We start from the raw sequence: 20,863 nt of genomic DNA, 5'->3' as shown, positions 1-20,863 counted from the left end.
ACCATGCTCATTTTTTCTGCACAAACAAAGCCAGGTAATGAAATCACACCCGGGTGTGATTTCATTACGTCAGACATGATTTCATTACGTCAGACAGACCTTACACCACTCAGTTCACACGGGTGTGATTTTTATTTTATGCTGTAATGTATTATCTTGGGATATCTGTAAACTTGTTGTTTATTTTCTTCTTCTTTTTGTATCTGTATTATTGTGTGAGGACCCCAGGAAGAATAGCTGTTGCCAAGTGTAACAGCTAACAGGGATCCTAAATAAAATAAACTATGGGGATCCTAAATAAACTAAACCATGCAGAGCCCTGAGGTCAGATGATCAGTTTCTACTGGTTGTGCCAATAACCAGCATAAAAAAACGGAGGTGACCGAGCCTTCATGGTGACTGCCCCCAAGCTGCTCAGGAGCCTGGCCACCCGCCCAGGCTGTGGAATAATACACACATGAGAGCTGCCCAGTCGGTTGATATTTTTCCATCTTTAATACAGACTAGTCTGCCTCATCTTTAGCGAGAGCTGAGCTTGACAGTCCATGTTCTTCCTTTACTGGTGCAATGTTTTGTTCATAAGTATGTTACCTGTACAGCACTTTGTGACATGGTCATGTTAATGTGCTTTTTAAATACATTGCATTATATAGCTAGCTATAGTACAGTGGTCAATGGATGGGATGCAGTACACTACAGCATGTATGCAGTAGTGGTTTAAAACGGTAAATTGATATAGCGCCTTTATCCAAGGCACTTTACATAGATTGTGCATTACATTCACACACACACGCACACCGATGGCAGCGTAAACCATGCAAGGCACCATCCAGCACATCAGGAGCAATTGGGGTTCAGTGTCTTGCTCAAGGACACTTCGACACAAACTCTGGGAAAGCCCGGGTTCGAACTGACCTTGCGGTTGCCATCCAGCCACTCTACCCCTGAGCCACTGCCGTTTATAGATTTAGTGCAGTGATCTATAGAGTGGTTTATAGATTCATTACAGTGGTCTATAGATGCAGGAGTAGGCTACAGTGGTCTTAGAGGCAGTAAAGCACTAGTACAGTTCCAAATAGTTTCAGATTTTAATGTAGAGCTTGAGGTTATTAGTAAATAGGGAACATAAGACCGTTTTCATTTTTCCTGTAATAGTAAAGTTGTGGTGGAATCCTAATATAGATTCCATTTCAATGAATTCCTTGGATCCAAATTGTAAGTAATGTTTTGTCTTTGCGAGTCACTTATTCAAAAGGTTATGCATATTCATTTGTTCCATTTTCAGGTTTGGGTAATGTGTTAAGGAACCCCATGGCCCATTAGTTCAGCTGGTTACCTGGCAGAATTTTAAAATACACCCTTCAAGGATTAACCAGAACACTTAGGTCAGTATTTAGAATCAGCCTCAGTCCAAAAGGAGTTGGAAAAACAGTTTAAGAAAAAAAACTTTTCAGTTATTTCTTTGCAGTTTGTCCTGCAATAGTCAAGGTGTGCTTTAATCTTAATAACCACTTTAACGTATTATTTGGGTCCAAATTGTATAGTAAAGTAGGTTAATTTGTCTCAGTAGTTGGTTTCCTTTTAAAGTTATGCTTTTTTCCTATCATTTCCATCTTGTGGTTTAGGGTCAGGTGTAAAAGCACTAAAAATGCCTGTTAAAAGTCACAGTATGACAGTAAATATCCATTGTTTGACCCCTCTACCACTAGTATAGGTAGAAATTAAGTTATAAGCAGCCCTGCTGGATAATACATGTGCTATTATTTCTGGAGCAGTTTCCAGAAGGATTGATTTCCTCCAACACTCAGAATAAGACAATCTTTGTCAACTCAATTTCTTTAAGAAAGGTTCACAATTTAATCTCAGATTCTAAAACCTAGGCCTTCACAAAACAGCACTTCCCATTTTAATCTCAGATTTTTTTTCTAAAACCCAGGCCTTCACAAAAACGGCACCACTTCAAGTTCTCCATAAGCAAAAAAAATAAATGGCAGTCATAATGCAAAAGTACATTTTATTTATAAAATAAAACCATTTTTTAAATGATCAGACAGATTCTGACTCGCTCATTGGAGCCTTACTCATCCTCCTCGCTGTAGCTTTCCTCATCTTCCTCGTCGGAGCCTTCCTCACCCTCCGCTTCTTCCTCCTTGGAAGCTTCCTCAACCTCATCTTCCTCTTCCTCAGTCTCCTCTTCCTCCTTGGAAGCTTCCTCAGTGGAAGCTTCCTCAACCTCCTCTTCCTCAACCTCCTCTTCCTCCTTGGAAGCTTCCTCAACCTCCCCTTCCATGACCTCTTCGGAGACTTCCTCCCCCTCGTCAGAGCCTTCTTCGCCCTCAGTTTCCTCATGGTGTTCCTCTCCACTCGTTTCGTGTTCTCCTGTGCTGCCCTCGTCATCGTCCAGGTCTTCGATGAACGACTTGATCACAGAGCGCTTGGAGGCCACAGAAGTGTTCCCTCCACTGCACTTGTTGGAGTTGAGTGGGGAGAATCCGAGTGTGGTGGAATCAGGAGGGGCAGAACCATGTGGGGTAGAACTAAGTGGGGAGGGTCTGAGTGGGGTATGTCTGAGAGGGGTAGAACTGAGTGGGGAGGGTCCGAGTGGGGTATGTCTGAGAGGGGTAGAACTGGAAGCTCCCGGTCCAGCCAACAGGCTAATATTTGGATGCTCTGTGTGGTCATCTTTCTCTTCACTGGCATCAATCACGTCTTCCTCCTCTTCACTGTCATAGATCACAGCTGCCTTCTTTTTCTTTCTCATTATGATTGAGCCGGCAGATTTATCATTGGCGAGAGACTTGTCCACATCAAAACTGCCTTCCAACTGGAGACGGGAGAGCAAATGACTCTGCTGGGCTTCAACGTTCTGGTCGTTCACGTCGTAGCTTGTGAACATGTCGTCATCATCGCTGTCCTCTAGCTGAAGTTCAAAGTCACCTTTTTGGGGGGAATTCTTGGGAGAGTATATTTCACCGTTCATACTCGCAGCCGACATCTGCAGAACAGATAGTCTTTTAGTCTTTAGAAACGCACCAGTGTCTCCTTTTGTTGACGAGTCCATGAACTCCTCACAAATTGAGGCATTGGCAGCCTTGTCCCCACATGGAACCCCATGCATGGATGAAGCGCTGGATGAGTCCTGCATTACTTCAGGTTGGTTCTCTGCAACGCCATCATCCAAAGTGAGATTGATCGGTGTGCTTAGAGTCTGCCCAGCATCGCGTTTCTCCTCAACGGGGCCGGACTGGAATGCCACATCTCTGGGTGACCGCGTACATTCTTCCACTGTTCCAGCCTGGCTCTCTACGACACTTTCATCGACCATCTGTACGCTCCCACTCTGCGCTTCATCTTGTTCCTCTTCCCGAGATCCAGACATGTCCAGGTCCGCCACCACAGCAGGCTGGGGATACTCATGGGAGGGGGCAGATGTAGACATGTCCAGGTCCACCACAGCAGGCTGGGGATACTCATGGGAGGGGGCAGATGTAGACATGTCCAGGTCCACCACAGCAGGCTGGGGATACTCATGGAAGGGGGCAGATGTAGACATGTCCAGGTCCACCACATCAGGCTGGGGATACTCATGGGAGGGGGCAGATGTAGACATGTCCAGGTCCACCACAGCAGGCTGGGGATACTCATGGGAGGGGGCAGATGTAGACATGTCCAGGTCCACCACAGCAGGCTGGGGATACTCATGGGAGGGGGCAGATGCAGACATGTCCAGGTCCACCACCTCATCAGGCTCATGGGAGGGGGCAGGAGTCCTTGGCTTCTCTCGTTTCCGAGAGGACCTTGGAACTCCATCCTGAGCCCCCTGTCTCAGCCAGGCTGGCTCAGTGGTGGAGCCCATGTTCTCTGCCAGCTGAGCATGGAGCGTCGACTCCACCCTCATCCTCTCCTCAGCCTTCTGGACTTTGGTCTCGATCTGGCGCCGAGACTCCTCGTCCTCCTCCTCGTCGCTGACCACCACCTCAAAGAATCAAGATGAAGGTACATGGTCACTACCTATACAACTACACAGGTTCAAGCAGAAACAAACAAGTGAGTGTTGGTTAGCATAATGCTGTGCATCACAATGAAACTTAATACAGCTAGAATAACGAATGAGGGGGCGGGGGGGGGGGGGGGGGATGTCTTCTGAACGTTGGTAGCAATAAGCATTAATAAATATGGTGCAATAAGGAATGACCACTGTTTGAGCAATTTGTACCGAGAACATTAGATCGTGATCCGAGATGCCGAACATGTCCATTGCGTGTAGGTGCGCTATGTGTTCATCCAGCTCGGGGTCTGTCAGGCGGTGGCTGGAGTGGAGGCTCTGCAGCTGACGCTGGGTGTCGGACGAGCGTGTCTCCTGCAGGCTGAACAGTTCCTTCAGATCCTGCTTACTGAAGTATCTGTGACGATGAATACATTGAATGCATCATCTTACTGCGCAATTATTTTAAATGGTCATACCCGAGGACAACGATGTGAGATAATGAGACAAATTATTTGGCACTAGATAAAGTGCAATCAAATATAACTGTATAATTCCACACAGCATACCTGAAGGGGTTTTTCTTATCCCCTGTGGTCTGTCGAATCAGGGAGTCTTTGAAGACCTGACGCCTGTAGATCTTCTCCTCCACTGTGCCACAGGTAATGAGGCGGTAGATGACCACATTCTGAGTCTGCCCAATGCGGTACGCACGGTCCACGGCCTGGGCATCGGTGGCAGGGTTCCAGCTGGGATCATAGATGACCACACGGTTGGCAGCGGTCAGGGTGATGCCCACGCCGCCCACTTGGGTGGTCAGCAGGAAGACCGTGTACCGTGTGTTATTCTGGAACTTCTGGATGAGCTGCTCCCTCTCGGCCATCTTGTTGATGGTGCCATCCAGCCTCAGGACCTTACAACAGGGGAAGTGGCTGAGTGATTAGTGGTTCTCAAAGGGTGGGGGGGGATGGTGACCAACAAAAATGAGTTTCATTTTGCCATGATGATTTAAAGCAGTGGTTCTCAAAGTGGATTCCAGTGACTTTAGGGGAATAGTCTGCAACTCTGACAGTTAAGAGTTTGCAACTCTTGAAAACCGTTGATTTAGAGAATGTTTAACAATGGTAACAATGACTGATTATATGGTGGGCACACAGACAAATTTGACCCCCAATTCAATTTGGGGGTCCTTGATATGAAAATGTTTGAGTGCCACTGAAGAAAATATACTAAGTGGAAACGATATGCTTAAAAGTAGGCAGGCTAGCCGCCAACAGACATCAAACCTAGCATGTATTCATAGTATTCTTATCACGGATTCACAGTGTTGGGAAAGTTATTTTTTAAATGTAATTAGTTAGTTACTTTACTAGTTCCTAAATTATGAAAGTAACTAGTTACTTTACTTTATTAAAAAAAAAGGCATAATAATACTTTTTCTTTTTTTAAAGTTTGTGTTCTGTGGCAATTATCATTATGAAATGTAGTGGACCAATACAACACAAAATATATCCTATATTACAATTGAAAACATGTCCCCAAAAGCACGCACAGGAACAAAAGGCACCAGCTACTACGTCACTGACACGCTGCAACACGCTGCAACACACACTGCAACAACACACTAACACGACACAGCCTTACCCTCCGCGTCGATCCACGGCTATCTCCTCATGTCGCGCCGCACGCCCACAATCAACAACACCCGCGTAAAAACTGTCATTGCACTGCCACTACAGCCGCCTCCCGTCCACACTCACAAACAACATCTATATCAATAATAAACACAAACACGCCACAAGCACCGACACCCCCGCCTAATTTGTTGCCAGGTCTATGAAAACTAGCCCAGAAAAAATGCCATTCAACACGCTACTTACAACTCGCTTACAATTCGCGGACCTGGCAACACTGCATCCTGTTTTCCCATTGGCTACGGTTGCTACAACACGCATTTGCACTGCATCTTGGGAGCAACACAGCTTAATGCAGGGGTCACCGATTGCTGTGCTACATCCCCCTCATGTTATCACCACCCCGTTCGGCTACACCACACACACTAACCTACACCATTCTCCACATGCAACACAGGGCCCTTATTGGCTAGCCCCCTCACATGGCGATCCCCACGCAAACAAAACACAGCCAGCCACACACACACACACCCACACACACACACAACGCCCACGTTCGGAAATATCGCACTGAGCGCACTGTGCAAACCTGGCGTGGTACAAGCGGGACAAACCGACGCGCATATATGGACACTACACGCACACGCGCGCGCTGCAACAACACACAGCTACGTACAGTGTGTGTGTGTGTGTCTGTGTGCGTGCGTGCGTGCGCGGGGGGGAATTTGGATCGCCTCGCGATGCAGCGAAAATGCCACTACACTACACAGGGCTCGACAGTGCGACTAGGTACTCGCATTTGCGCCTTACAACATCACCGTGCGAGTTGTACCATTCACTTTGTACCACCGGTGCGACTACACAATCCGAACTTTAAAGCTACAACTTGCGCAGTTTACATCCACAAGAATGTGTCACTCTCTCGGTTCTGCACCGCTGCTGGAGAAGTATAGCACTGTCGCAGGCAGCGCAACTAATCCCCCCCCCCCCCCCACCCCAGAGACGGAGGAGAGAGAAGAGAGCGAGAGAGACAGAGAGCACACACGTGAGTCCTGCACATTATATTGACCCAATATTAATTTGTACAACCTAGCAAAGCATAAGATATGATGGTTTGGAGAATAGGCTGGTCTCTCTTTTTACAAGACATAAGCCATTGCATACAGGTTCTCAACCTTTTCAATTTCAAGGACCCCCATAACTCTGAGAGTAAAACCAAATGGACCCATAAGAGTCCCATTTGATTCCATTTGTACAGTATCACAGTTAAACGTTATAAAAGAGTCCATTTGGTTCCATTTGTACACTCTCACAGTTACAGACCTGTAGGGTCCACTTGGTTCCATTTCTACACTCTCAGAGTTACAGACCTATAATGGGTCCATTTGGAACCCCCTCAAGGAACCATGAGGGTCCCTGGATCACACCTTTGACAGCCACTGCTTTAAATCTATACATAACTAATAGAGCATATTTGATCCATTTATTGTTATGGATAAGAACAACAACACTACACGCGCGCGCGCGCGCACGCGCTGCAACACAAAACAGCTGCATAAAACGCCTGTCACTGTGGAATTCTGTATCTGTGGACTTCTGTATCGCAACGCGGGGCAACGCAACTCTGGGATGAGCGGGCCGAAGGCCCGCGAAATTCTAGTACACATACATCAGTTTACATTTGACACATACAACAGTTTACATTTGACGTGTGTGTGTGTGTGTGTGTGTGTGTGTGTGTGTGTTCCTAACCGTGCGTCACCAGACTTTCCACCTTAAGGCTTTCGTGATGACGTTCTGCCCTGTGGAACCCACTTTCTCTTTCTCATGTGGAATGTGTTTCACTCTGGGAACGCATTCAGTCAGTTTACATGAGAGACTCATCCCGGGTAAATTCAATGGGTGCTCGAACAAAAAAAGAAGACTGAAAGAATAAGAAGTAGTAATAAGACTTATTCTTCCTTTTTCAACTAGTAAAGTAACTCGTTAGTAACTAGTTACTCCCAAGGATGCATTATGTTGTGTTCTGCCGTACAATATTTAATCATGTGCCAATACTTCCATTGATCATGATAATTAATGCAACTGTCTGCAAAAAATATGCCTGATGAAATACAATAGCCTAAAATACTAACCGATGACGTTAAGTGTGTTGAATATTTTATCTAACAATCATAAAAAGTATCCATTAGGGCTGGGCAATACTGTATCATTATCATGACACAAGACTCAATGAGATTTTAGACTTTAGACTACATAACATGGGATTTTAGATAATGAGTGTGTGTTGCCTTGACCTTAAATCACCATTTTATACTGTCAAATGAATTGGTCAAACATTGTGTGACTTTTTGATTTTGGCCAACAGGGAAGTTCCCACCTTGAATCCCATGTTGACAAGGACTCGCTGGAGAATGTCCAGCACCTTCCGGAAGCGTGCGAAGACAAGGGTGCGATGACCTTCATCCCTAAGCCTCAGGAGGAGTTGGACAAGGAAGGTCATCTTTCCAGACTCGGAGATGAGCGTTTCATCCGAGATGCCATCAATGCCGCCTGCTGCAGACTCATCATCTCCCTATAGGATATTGACGTCACCATATTTTAGTTGACCATTAATTGTCAAATTATTGTGATCAATTATTTAATTTAACATAAACAATTTGTTTTTTGCAAAATCCAATTACTGGCCTGGAAGATGCAAAGAAATTAGATGAAAAGAAATGTCCACAATAGGGATGCTATTAAAAGAGCCTGGACAACGATGTGGAAATAATGATTGGCAATAATGACATTACTGTTAATTTCATCCAGCCATTTTCATACAGAGTGGAAAACATACCCAAGGATTATGCAAATAGAATTGCGATCAGGCTGGATGGGTAAGGATTGTGCCAACCTCAGACATTCTTCAGGAGGTTCTGTAATGATAGAGTCTAATAATGACTCCAGACCCAGCTCAGATACCAACCTCAGACAGACATTCCTGCAGACCCAGCTCAGACACAGCTTTGGCAGAGAGCATCCTCGGGTGGTCGCACAGCTTCTTCAGGACCGTAAGCTCAGCAAGAGGTGATCTGTTGGTAGGGATGTACAGGTAGAGATTAACAACTTGGTAAACCCTGGTTTACCAACTGTGTCCCCCAAGGCTCTACACTAGGACAACTACTTTTCAGGGCCCTAGAACAAGAAAGAAGCTACCATTTTAGATTTTTGCGTTGGCAAATAATGTATGGAAATATACAAGCATAAAGTGTGCCACACGCTGTGAGTTTGTTCATCTGACATTTATAATATTGAAGTGTGAGAACTACACACTTACACACCTGGTGGTGGTGAGCAGCTCCTTGATGTGGTCCAGGGACAAGAACTGGCGGTAGATGTTCTCCTGTGCCTTGCTCAGGAACGTCCAAACGACCAGGTCGTTCTTTCTGGTCAGTTTTGGCATGACTGCCGCACCGGACTCAGTTTCATTGTTGGCAACCTGGCCGTCAGTGGAATCTACGCCTTGTCTGTTAGCGGTCTGTTTCTCCTGTTTCTTCTGGACCTCGGCTTTGGTCCTCCTGAGAAAATGCGGCCCGATGGTCTTCATCAAGTTCTCCGACATCTTGGCTCCCAGGGCTTTCTCTCCTGGAGTTGCATCCTTCTCCCTGGCCCTGGTGATAGGGGTGACAGTTAATCCGACAAATTCATTTAAAACCATAAAAATAAAATAAAATAAAAAGTATACTTTTCGAACAGTGCTGTGCAAATATATTTAAGGTGAAATGTATATTTATCATCTATACATTATTTTAATATTTTTTTTTTTAACCCATTCTGGGCTGGAACCCCTTGGTGTTTTAAGCATTATGTTATTATACTTTAGCTATTGAAAAATAGCAGATCTACAAGCTCATAGTGCTGCACAGTGCCGCGCTACGAGCTTGTAGGTCTGCTAATTTTGAATAATAGTGAAAATGCGGCACAAATCTTTGAATGTACTGTATATTCTTTCAGAGCAAACGTTTTTGACTCAAATCTGGCCAATTACATATCATTTTTGGGGTCCTCGACATGAAATATTGAGCACCACTGATACAGAAACATGAGGTATTTCAGAAAACTGTCAGGATTTAGAAGACATTTAAAATCCTGCTTCTCGATTAATCGAACACCCGCCAAGAAAATCATTATTGCACCCTACCTTGTGATGGGGTTCTCATACTCCGTCTTGAAGGTTTTGGCTGAGCCAAGGAGAGAGCCTCGGCAGGCGAAGTCAAACAGAGCCCACATCTCTCGCAGGTTGTTCTGCACAGGGGTTCCTGTCAATGGTGTTGTCAAACATAATACAATGCAATGAAAGTGTTTTTTAGCATTTAACATCAGAAAATCTTTTTTCAGTTAGTCTTTTAAGTTTCGTAAAGACAAATTGCATAAAGCAGATATGACAATCGAAAGTTCAACAGAAATTACTGACAAGGATGGCACAATATTACAACGTAATTACCAATATTTCAATCAAAATGGCAGAAATAAAAGCTCATGAAAGATTACCATTTTAGAAATATTGGCCATTAGTGTTTTTTTCAAAATGTTTGAAAATTGTTGAGAATTGCGACAAGCCTTACCAGTGATGAGGATGCGGTTCTTGGCAGGCACTGCATAGGCACTTTTGGCGGTTTTGGACGACGTGGACTTGATTTTGTGTGCCTCGTCCAGGATCATGTAGTCCCAGATGAACTCCTGGCCGTTGGAAGATGCCAGCTGCTCCCAGTTGTTGAGCATCATGTTGTACGTGGTGATGATGGCACCTCCACGTCTCTGAACCTTCTCCAAACTCCGGGTGCGCTCCGCCCTGCTGGCGCCGTGGAACTCTTTCACCCTCATTCCTGGGGTCCACTTGGCGAACTCCTTGGTCCAGTTGGTGATGAGGGACGTGGGCATGACGAGGAGAGTGTATTTGGCGTGCTCGGCGTCATACATGCCAGAGAGGAATGTGATTATCTGGATGGATTGCAGGGGTGAAACCATTCATTCATTGTCACATTTTATTTTTGAAACTGAATAATAAGTTTAGTGATTCATCACTTCAACATTTCTGGTAAGCCTAGGAGCCATGTAAACAGAGGGCGCTGGGAGATGAAAATCCTTGGCAGTCAGGGTGAAAAACTAAACTTTTAACAAAACTAGTGTTAATTGCACCAAAAATAGGAAATCATGATTCAAATTCCATATGGGTCACATCAAATTTAGCCATTGGTACGGCAATTGTACGCATGTGTACAATGACACCAAAATGTGAATGATTGTCTAGTCCAGATAACTTGTGTTGAACATTTACCAACATACAGTATTCCGGTTTAACCCATTAAAACCGGGAAAGCATCCGTGTGATTTTAGCATCAGCTATTCAAAAACAGCACGTCTCTCTAGGTCGAGAGATAGATAGATTATACACACAGTCCACAGCGTGTCACCAGTTTATAAATGTGCCATTTTTTTAAAACCTTGAAATGTTTGGTCCCTAGGCACAAGACCTTTTCAGATGGGGGGGGCAAATTATATCAATTTCAGGGTCCTCATGGCACGAAAGAGTTTTAATTTCTGGTTTAGAAGGCATTTGTAGAATCAGCCTTAGGTCTTAGTGTTAAAAGAATTGCATAGCCATTAGGTGAATTAGTATGTAGATTAATTGACCATAAGCAGCATTAGCTGCAGGCCTGCCTACCTGGATGGTTTTGCCCAGACCCATATCATCTGCCAGGATGCCACCTTTAAGTCCATCGCGGTACAGCCCGTAAAGGAAGGAGATGCCTTCTCTCTGATAATAATACAACTTGTCATAGAGTTCTCTGAAGAGCCGAAGACCATTAATGCTGACAAACTCCTCATCTTCGCTCTCAGATTCTTGGTCTGCCAGAATGGCCTCCATTTGCTGTATTCTAGCCTTGAGTTTTTTACTGGGAACGATTTGAAAGGCCTTTTTGAAGTCCTCCAGGCCTTTTAACAGGTTCCCTCCTTTGGCGGCAGCTTTAGCGTCCTTGATGTGGCTGTAAAAGATTAGTTTAGTTACAGTATGCATTATGTAATGTATTCACCAGTCAAAGTGATTTGAGCCAGGTGTCTTGTAGCATTAATTTGTGGTACCCAATGTTTCCTTGGACTAAACTAAGGATTCCAGGTTGAAAGTGGTTAAAATAAATTTAACACCAGTATTAGTGTACTTCACAATGTTAACATGTGGGAGTTACTGTATGTAAATATAGGCAAATATTGGCCATTATCTAGCCACTTTCAAAAAGACATCCCTAATTTGAACATGTGTGTGGGGGGGGGGGGGGGATTTCTAGATCAGAAACTATAGCTACCGGTGGTACGCCTCCATCTTCTCATCATCGACATCCAGAGACAATGACCTGTAAAACAAAACAGGATAATGAATATGTCAGTAATACAGTTTAACACAGAGCCACCCGAGATTTTCTTTCCGATTTTCTTCCAAGTCTTATCATTGAAAAGGGTATCTTTGAAAGACAAAGAAAAGGTCCCGCCAAAATGTTGCTCTTTATTAGGTCGACGTTTCAGTCGCTTAGACCTTCATCAGGACAGAAAGTCTCATCATTGGCCATTGGTTGAAACACTTGGCAGCAATTCAGCATTTTTATAATAATACAGGTGTCATCCAAGTAAACACACTTAAATCTTTCTTTTACATCTGTATCCCTCAGTGAGGTTGTATGCCAGGCGTGTGGCTCTGCTGCAGGGTGGACAAACAGCAAAATCGGTTTTAACTTTAAAAAAAAAAAAAACCCTTAACTCGGCCATAGCCACTTGCCTAAAGTGACCTCAAAAGTGATGACCTCACCAGATTTGTGAAGACAGCTATAGCTTTTTAGCAAAACTAATGCTTGCAATCAAAATTGAGTTTGTTTCAGCCATTTTCACTGTCAGAATTGTTCCCAGTTACCACCAGTGTAAGCATACTTATGACAAAATATATAGCCAGCAGTAAGCACAATTATTCAGTAGGCCGCCTTACTTGTCCAGTTTGGTGGAAATGGCGTCGATTTCTGGATCCATCTTGTCCTGTCTTCTTTCTGTAAACCCAGAGAAGGCAATAACGTTACTATAGCAATACACCAATTCCCATTTGCCCAGAACCCAAACTAGTGAAAATAGCAGATCTCCAACCTCTCAACGCATTGCAAGCAGCTTGTAGCTCTGCCATTTTCCACTAGTATTTATGAAATGTGGGAATTCAGTCAAAGTGGTTTCTTTTGTTTAAACAACAAGACGCAAAAAAAAAAAAGGTACATTTAATCGCAACCCATAATTAGTCTGTGACAGACCCAGCTGTTTGGGAAACTGTTAGAAGACAACTCCCATTTATAGGGTGGATACAATCTAGATTAATTTAATCTTTTACCATAACCACTTGAACCCAAGCATTCCTATTCTGAGAACTTGGGGCAAAAATAGCACATCTAAACAAGCTCACAACTGGCAGATCAGCTATTTTCAGCAAAGAGGTTTGGTATAGAAGGAAAAAAAGAGCAGGCAGTGAAAGGTCAACTTTACCAAGGAGACAGCAGCTTAAGTGGTTAAATATGTGAAATACATTAACATGCATCCAACATACACTAATGATAGTGCCATCAAAAACAAGTCTATGAAGCCATCTATGAACAGGTAACATGTTTAATCTGCAACACATGTGTATAGTGGGGAGTCCCTGCTTCATCTCTGTCAGCTATTAAAGGAGTCCTTGCCCTGAAAAACGTTGAAGACCCCTAGCTCTGGTGTAAAACAGCAGAAGGTAAAGCCTGGAGCATAATTCCAAAAGAAGCTGAAAACCGTTGGACTAGTATTCTAAAATTAAGTAGGCCTACAGTCTACTTCTACTTTATCTGAAAAAAGGGTATCAGGCCAACTCTATTCTGTCTGCAACAAACAAGCCTAGCTATTTGGCATGAAAACTGCAAATAATCAAAGTAGGCCTACTAGCTCTGGTCCATAGCTCCAATGCGTTGCATTTGCGTTGCAGTCTAATCATTAGACTGCAACGCAAATGCATTAGACTAGTTGCAGTCGAGAGTAACATAGCTCTAAATGCAACGCATTAGAGCTATGGACCAGGGTTCAGCTAACTACACAGATTATGTAAAAAAATAAAAAATAAATTAAAAAAAAGTATAACGTGACAGCGTCTATCAAAGACACAAAAATGTTGTATGCCTGCATATATAAATGATTAAACGAAAACCACATTAGCTGCTACATATACAACAAATTCAATTCAAAAACGCACGTCTTACCTTGGACGCTTGGAGCAACAAGATCACCGAGCCACGAAGCAGAGGAGCAGCCGAAAAAAATCCCAGCCGAAAGTAAAGTATATAAATAATAAATTAAACGAATCAACTATAAACGCAAACAGCCGTGAGTGTTTGTTTTTCGCGCCGCGAGTTAACGCAGGCAACAGGTGTGTCTCTGGCTGGCTGGCTGGCGTGGGTGTGTCCTAGCTCTGGTCCATAGCTCTAATGCGTTCGCATCATAGGGGGTTCGCATTAGAGCTATGGAGTATGGACCAGAGCTAGGTGTGTCCCTGTGTCAGTGCCCTGTGTCGACTGTCGATAGAGACACACGGGGACTACAAATTCCACGCCCCCAAATGAGACAGCGTCCCCACTTCTGGTCCGTTTCAACTGTGTACTGCAGCTGCCAATGCAATCCCTATGAGAGGCATCATAAAATACCCTTATTTCACTGGTTCATTACTGAGGCTGTAGCGATTTATTTTGTGTTCGAATAATGTGTCCCATATGTTTTATTTGTCCTTTTTAATGTCATATACCTGCCATCTCAATATACAACCCACAATGTACTATAATATACTCCATAAGATTGTAAAGACTGCTAGCATCGGATATATTGAAGTTTCCCTGACGTATGATTTGTACGTCACGCATTAATCCTTATAAATACCGCTAGATGCGGCATTCCCCAGCGACGGATCGAGCGACCACGACGAGCGTGACACAGTCCAGCGTTGTAAACGGTTAAACGGCCGGTCTTCATCATGCCTAAAGTGTGCTGCGTTCCTCTTTGTAAAAACAACAAAGAAAAAAACCCAGACTTGATGTTTCATCAACTTCCAGCTGATCATGAAAAGAGACAGAAATGGCTGCACCCATCCACTAGTAAAAAATCTGTGAAACCATCCAGAAGAAGTTTGTGAACTCCACAAGTGGTGGAAATTAAGTATTCAAGTGAAGCTTATGAATGTATATGTCACAGTGAAAATAGCCTTGAAACTTATGATAGTCAGTCATGACGCAACTTCACCCTGTATTTAGTGCCTTGCTACATTTACAACGTTTAAGTGTACATAAGCGTTCAGATTTCAAATATAAAGTGCTCACCCCCGGAGCTACGGATGTTATACATTTGCACGTTTATTAGCACCCGTGTAGTCCTTATATTGTTCAATAAAAAGCATTTTTATCCGACGGCTGGCCAATTTCTAATTTTTTCGCTATATGCTTTCAATACGTGCCCTTATCGGTTGGGAGGTGTATTGCACTCATGCATTATTATAACCTTTATAGAAAATGGTCACCGATCGGATTAAAATGCATTTTCTTGAACAATACGGGATGCACGGGTGTTAATAGCAGCCTGTTCAAAATTCTAACATCCGTGTCCCCGGGGGTGAGCACTTTATAGGCTATTTGAAATCTGAACGTTTACAAATGCACATAACTTAGCCAGGCGCTCAAAACAAAGCAAGTCACGCCACGACGCACGTGAAGGACGAGCGTCATGTGAACAATTAATCCTACTGAATATGATATAGATTGACAATATCAAGAAGTCAGGCAAAATCATCTGAGGAGCATATGCTGCTATATAGGATTACACAGACTGAAATTGACTGCCTAAAAGTAATTTATTATATTATTCTTCATGCATGAAGCTCCCAATTCCCGTGAAATTGCAATATATTGGCTATATAAATAAATAGGCCCATATATTGTAATATGTATTAAAACTGTAATAAATAAGATAGATTCTAATTGATATTTTATTATCTATAAACCTGGAGAATCCACTAGATAGTTGACAATATCTGGATATGTTTGATTGATTGATTGAAAATTTTATTAACAGTTTGCAGAATTACAGTACATTTCAAGCACCACTCCTGGCCATTTAGTTGGGTCATTTTCCCAACTACTTTTAGGCAAATCATATGGACAAATTGATAATCCAACAAGTTTTATTTTTTCTTTGTACCGTCGGAGCTCCGCGGCAGGTAAAGAATTCATATACGCCTGCATGTTCACACCATGCACCACAAATACGGATAATGTATCTTCAAACTCGGCGGCGCTTGGAACGTCACTTATAAGCGACAGGTAATCAGTCTGTCAACTCAGCTCTGCTCCGTTAACATTATGGGTAACTCATTCAAGTGGTAAATTAAATGTCAAACAAGTCATCTATTGAGAAAACAAAAAAATATGTTGACAAAGACACTTCATACATTTGGAAACATATTTTTATTCAAATCAATATAGTCTTCAGTTCATGTTGTATTATTTTAAAAGTAGGCTAACTACAGTGGAATTTCAATTGACTTCTATGGGCTGGCATGCAGTACACTGGTCTAACGGACCAGAAGTGGGGCCGCTGTCTCATTTGGGGGCGTGAAATTTGTAGTCCCCGTGTGTCTCTATAGCGTTTGGTTGGTTTTCATCACCAAGTGTCTCTGTTGCGCGCGCACACACACACACACACACACACACACACACACACACACACACACACACACAGTAACTCTGTCATTTCTCAACCATTTCGAACAAGGGGCGGCTCGCCGGAACCGGCCCGGCCCTAGTCTCGCGTTGCCAGACTGTTGCCTCTCGCAATTTCCAAATGCTTCATTTGGAGATTGTGGAATAGTTGTCTGGCTATACGCGAGACTATAGGCCGGGCACGTTCCTGGGGGTCTGGATGTTCCGGGGACCCCCACACGTTAACTCTGTCATTTCTCGACCGCTTCGGACACGGGGCGGCGTTCCTGTGGGTCTGGAAGTCCCCGGGGACTAGTTGGGTTCTGGGGAGAAATCACATTTCTCGAGCTAAAAGGTTTGGGAGCCAGTTGTTTTATATTTCTTATGATTATTTTGAAACTGCAATTCGTGGAAGCTTTGTATAGAAATAATCTCACCCAGTTTTTTATGACTGTAAATTTGGGATGTGGCCGTGAAGTTGAGATGATTATGTATAGTTATGTGCGTGCGTGCGTGCGTGCGTGCGTGCGTGCGTGCGTGCGTGAGAAAGAGAGAGAAGGAGGGAGAGAGAGAGAATGAGAACCGTGTCTCATTCTCACCTGCATTTCTCCAAACATTTTAGTTCTGCCTCCCAGCCTGACGGCCTGGCAGAGATAACAACCATAGAGATAAACAACTTACCCCAGCTGTGAGGTAGACAGGTACAAACAGCCAACCCAGGAGCAGTACAATGAACAAAGCCTGACACATGAGAAGACACAGCAAGACACAAATATTCATCAGAGATCCACCAGAATATCATATTGGATGACGACAGCCAGTACAACAATACCAATATCAATATCACACCAACAGTAGTCTGTTATTTCCACACCTCTGAGATAACACAACATCCCAAAAGATCAATATTTATGTATCAAGTAGACTACTATATAGAACATTACATTTCAATACGATTCCTCCAAATGAGGAATGCCTTTTTCATTTTGCTTATTATTTCACAGAATCTTCTTTTTAAGTTCAGCAAGGGATGCAATGACATAAACAACTTACTGTATATTAATTCAAATTATTAATGTATTACTCTCTACACTATACAGTCTGGCTGTAAGTAGGCCTATGCATAGAGCAGTGGTTTTCAAACATTTGTCAACGCTGATTTGTCAACGCTAATAGTCTTAGTCATTCCACAAGCTGGCAGCGCAAAGCTTGTCTATCGGCTATTTTCGAATAGCTGAAAAATAAAATAGGAGTTAAATATTCCTCATTTTGCTGGGACCCACTGGAACTCTTTCAAGGACCTTAGTGTCCACCATTTTAACATCGGAATAACTATCAAAGGTATAAGGAAAATACTACAAAACTAAACTAACTAAACTAAACAAAGAGTTGTACGCTACTTACATTCCACTCAAACCCTCCCACTGCGATCCCACTGGCTGCCCCTGTGCCAGCCAGGCCCACAAAGTGGCCACTGCCAATATTACTGGCAAACAGAGACGCACCAACCTGAGAAAAACAGATGGTTAGTTAGGAAACGGTGAACCCACTAGATGCGGGATCTAGTCAGGTAGTCTACAGGTCAGGACAGGAACAAAGTGGAAAACATGGAGCTATCCATTCTTTAAAGCTCAATATGTGAGGTTTGAAGTCAATGAGGTCAGGGGTATTCAAACATTTCCATGCATGCCAAAGCCTCTGGCTTTGGTCCCTATCGCCAAAATAAACAAAATAAAATCACACTCGTGTGAAGTGACGGGCACCCACTGTATTTATATCGGCTACATGACACCTTTACGTTGGTTTTGTGCTCTACACAAACATTAAAGTCCATAGACTAATATCCTCAAAGTCCATAGACTTGGCTGGCAAACGATATACATCATAAGTGCTCTAAACAATTAAACATTAAAAATCCCATAGACTTCAAAAGTCATGCACTAACCTCATTATTCTGAACATATAGCTATTTTGCAATTGGTGGGGTTGGGGATGGGGGTTGATTACATTAAACCCCATTAGATCCAGCAATTCATTATTTGTCTGCACTTACAGGCCACCAGGTCATGGTTCGCCCAGCCAGGAAGTACCCTCCAACTGTGGCACGATTGGTCCGGAACATGGACTGAAACACCGGCCGACAGACCAACACACACAAAATTGACAATTTGAGTGTAAACACTTAAACCCTACATACTGTACTACTTCATTGACATGGGTCTATAGAGGGTATGCACATGCATGAAGTGGGTTTAATGTCATTTCACGTGTTTAATGCCAATCAGATAGGACTTTTCTGTTTGGAATGGATATATAGTCCAGAAAGTAGTTTTTTGCCACTCAGGTATGATGATGTCACACGCCCTCTATACTCGGTGACCTTCTTTTTTTCCCCTTAGCAGATCTACAGTTGTGACGAGTTGCAACATGCAACTTTTGCATACAGGTATGTGGTTACATAGACTATGAACTTCTGCTAAATCCATACATATGCATATCGTCTTTGTCTGGTGGAAACCTCATACTGTATGTCCAAAACTGATTGGATTCAATTTATTATTATTTTTGCATAAATAGCAGATTGACAAGCTGTCACTTGTCAATGTCAACGTGTAACTTCATGCCAAGTTTCGAGCTTGTAGATCCCCATTTTGATACTTTTATGTGACACTCTTACTAGTGTTTTATTTCAACAAAAAAGCAGTGTACAAACACACACACTCACCCAGATGCCAACCGCAATGACCATGACGAAGTACCCTATAATGACAGAGATATCTGCAGCGTTGTTGATGGTCACTTTGTCTGCCATGGAGGTCACTACGGTGGGATTCTCCATATTGTTCCACACCTACTCCAGGATGTGCGTTGAATTTAGTATTAGGACTATAAAAGTCAAACGAATATGTCCACTCCCAGGAGGTTTGAGAGAGATTAAACAGTAGGCAGTATAGGGCTGAGATGGACATTCCTGCAGGCTAAGACCTTTGGTCAGCCTAATGAGCAGATTCAGCACTATATTATTGATAGTAATTATTAACACCAACCTTAAAATGATCACCAACAGTCCAGTTTTAGGTAAACAGTTTGGGGTGCAATATAGCCCAGGGCCACCATGTTGAATCTGAGCCGGATGTTCCATTAGAAGTGTAACATTTAATCAAACAAATACGATTATAATCCATTTTAATAAAACTAAAGATGTTGTCCCTTAAATACAGTAGCGAAAATAGCAGATTTACTGTACAGCTTGTACAGGTAGATGATAACTGACAACTTTAGTCAAATCAATTAGAATCTTTTCACAAAATATGCTGTATATAAATAGAAATAGTCTAATCGATAGTTACAAAGCTATTCTGCATCCATATCATTCAGTTTGAAATGCAGTAGCAGAAGTACTATTTTTTCTGTAGCATTGTAGCAATACACAATGTAGAAATAGTTAAGTAAAAGTATAAAAAAAACAGAGTAAAAGTTTAAAGTACCATAAAAAAGTTCTCATTATGCAGAATGTCCCATTTCACAATGTATTGCTCCAAATGTGTTAATACGTTTTAGAATAGTTTAGGATTTTTTTTAAATAGCCAAATTATAAAATAAGGCTTATGGTATACAAAAAAAGTTTTCAAATAATTGTAGTGGAGTCAATAGTATGGTACAATATTTGCCTCCGAAATGTAGTGTAGTAGAAATATAGTACAGAAAAATGGGCAAATTCAATTAAAGTAAAAAAGAAATTACCTCAAAATGGTAATTAAGCAGTACTCGAGTAAATGTATTTGTTACTTTCTACCACTGTTGAAATGTTTCATGGATTTGTTTCAAGATCATTGATTGATTGGTGGCTACAGAATGCTTCACAGATGTCATTCACAGATTCCCCACACTGATGAAGGCTGGATAGCCGAAACGTCTGTCCTGATATGTAGAAAATAAATCTGTTGAAAATGAGTTCTTGGTCTGTGCGACTCTTCTCCTATTCTGCAGAATGCTTCTCAAACTTGGAGCCTTACATTAACATGCATTTGACTGGGGACCACATCTGAAAATCTTTGGGAACCCCATACAAGATTTGTGGTGTTAAAAATGCCAACATTATAATTTTAAAAATATATAAATATCTTTGGAAAATAACTGATGTATAGGTTAAAGTGGTTAAACTGATTTTGATATTATACACCATTTTCGCTGGGGAACCCCCTGGGGGTCCCTAGTCCCCACTTTGAGAAACCCTGCATCAGATCGAGACCACCATAACAGAGTGTACACATGGAACTAAATGGACCCGTAGCCTAAGACTGAGTTAATAAGGGTCCATTTGGCTGGGTACCCCTTGGAACCAGTCTAAGAAGGAAGCATGCACATCTCAAAACATTCCACAGGTGCTGAACAAAAATACATACAATGGATAAGAAGGGAATTCCACACACTGGTCTGTAGCCCTTGCAACACCCTTACGGACCCCT

General features: G+C 42.7%; 2 protein-coding genes across 6 annotated transcripts in view; both read right to left on the bottom strand.

Moving 5' to 3' along the window:
• The window catches only part of slc5a2 (solute carrier family 5 member 2), a gene marked incomplete at both ends in the record, with an annotated part of 32,285 nt that extends 13,052 nt beyond the window's left edge, over positions 1-19,233 (bottom strand). The window contains 4 exons of the mRNA XM_079513605.1: positions 17,076-17,135; positions 17,799-17,903; positions 18,448-18,519; positions 19,120-19,233. Of these exons, the coding sequence (XP_079369731.1) occupies positions 17,076-17,135; positions 17,799-17,903; positions 18,448-18,519; positions 19,120-19,233 (351 nt within the window). The remainder of the gene's footprint in view (positions 1-17,075; positions 17,136-17,798; positions 17,904-18,447; positions 18,520-19,119) is intronic.
• On the bottom strand, positions 1,995-14,008 carry LOC306931920 (DNA excision repair protein ERCC-6-like). Of its 5 annotated transcripts, XM_079513603.1 has the most exons (14): positions 13,914-14,008; positions 12,638-12,695; positions 11,967-12,014; positions 11,327-11,648; positions 10,227-10,602; positions 9,803-9,920; positions 8,943-9,272; positions 8,588-8,693; positions 8,000-8,194; positions 4,555-4,898; positions 4,217-4,403; positions 2,234-3,976; positions 2,168-2,188; positions 1,995-2,128 (listed from the first exon to the last, which is right to left on the bottom strand). In XM_079513603.1, exons 2-14 carry the CDS (start codon positions 12,676-12,678, stop codon positions 2,078-2,080), a joined length of 3,882 nt encoding a protein of 1,293 aa, XP_079369729.1. In that variant the 5' UTR covers positions 12,679-12,695; positions 13,914-14,008; the 3' UTR covers positions 1,995-2,077. The 5 variants fall into 5 exon arrangements, with proteins under 5 accessions (XP_079369729.1, XP_079369726.1, XP_079369727.1 ...); XM_079513600.1 differs by having other exon boundaries at positions 1,995-2,134; positions 2,168-3,976; XM_079513601.1 differs by having other exon boundaries at positions 2,168-3,976.
• Positions 19,234-20,863: the final 1,630 nt, after the last annotated feature.

The sequence above is a fragment of the Electrona antarctica genome (genome assembly GCF_951216825.1).
Source record: "Electrona antarctica genome assembly, chromosome: 11".
Classification (NCBI taxonomy): Eukaryota; Metazoa; Chordata; class Actinopteri; order Myctophiformes; family Myctophidae; genus Electrona; species Electrona antarctica.
The sequence above is the reverse complement of the archived record's forward strand: the minus strand, read 5'-3'. Positions and strand labels throughout refer to the sequence as shown.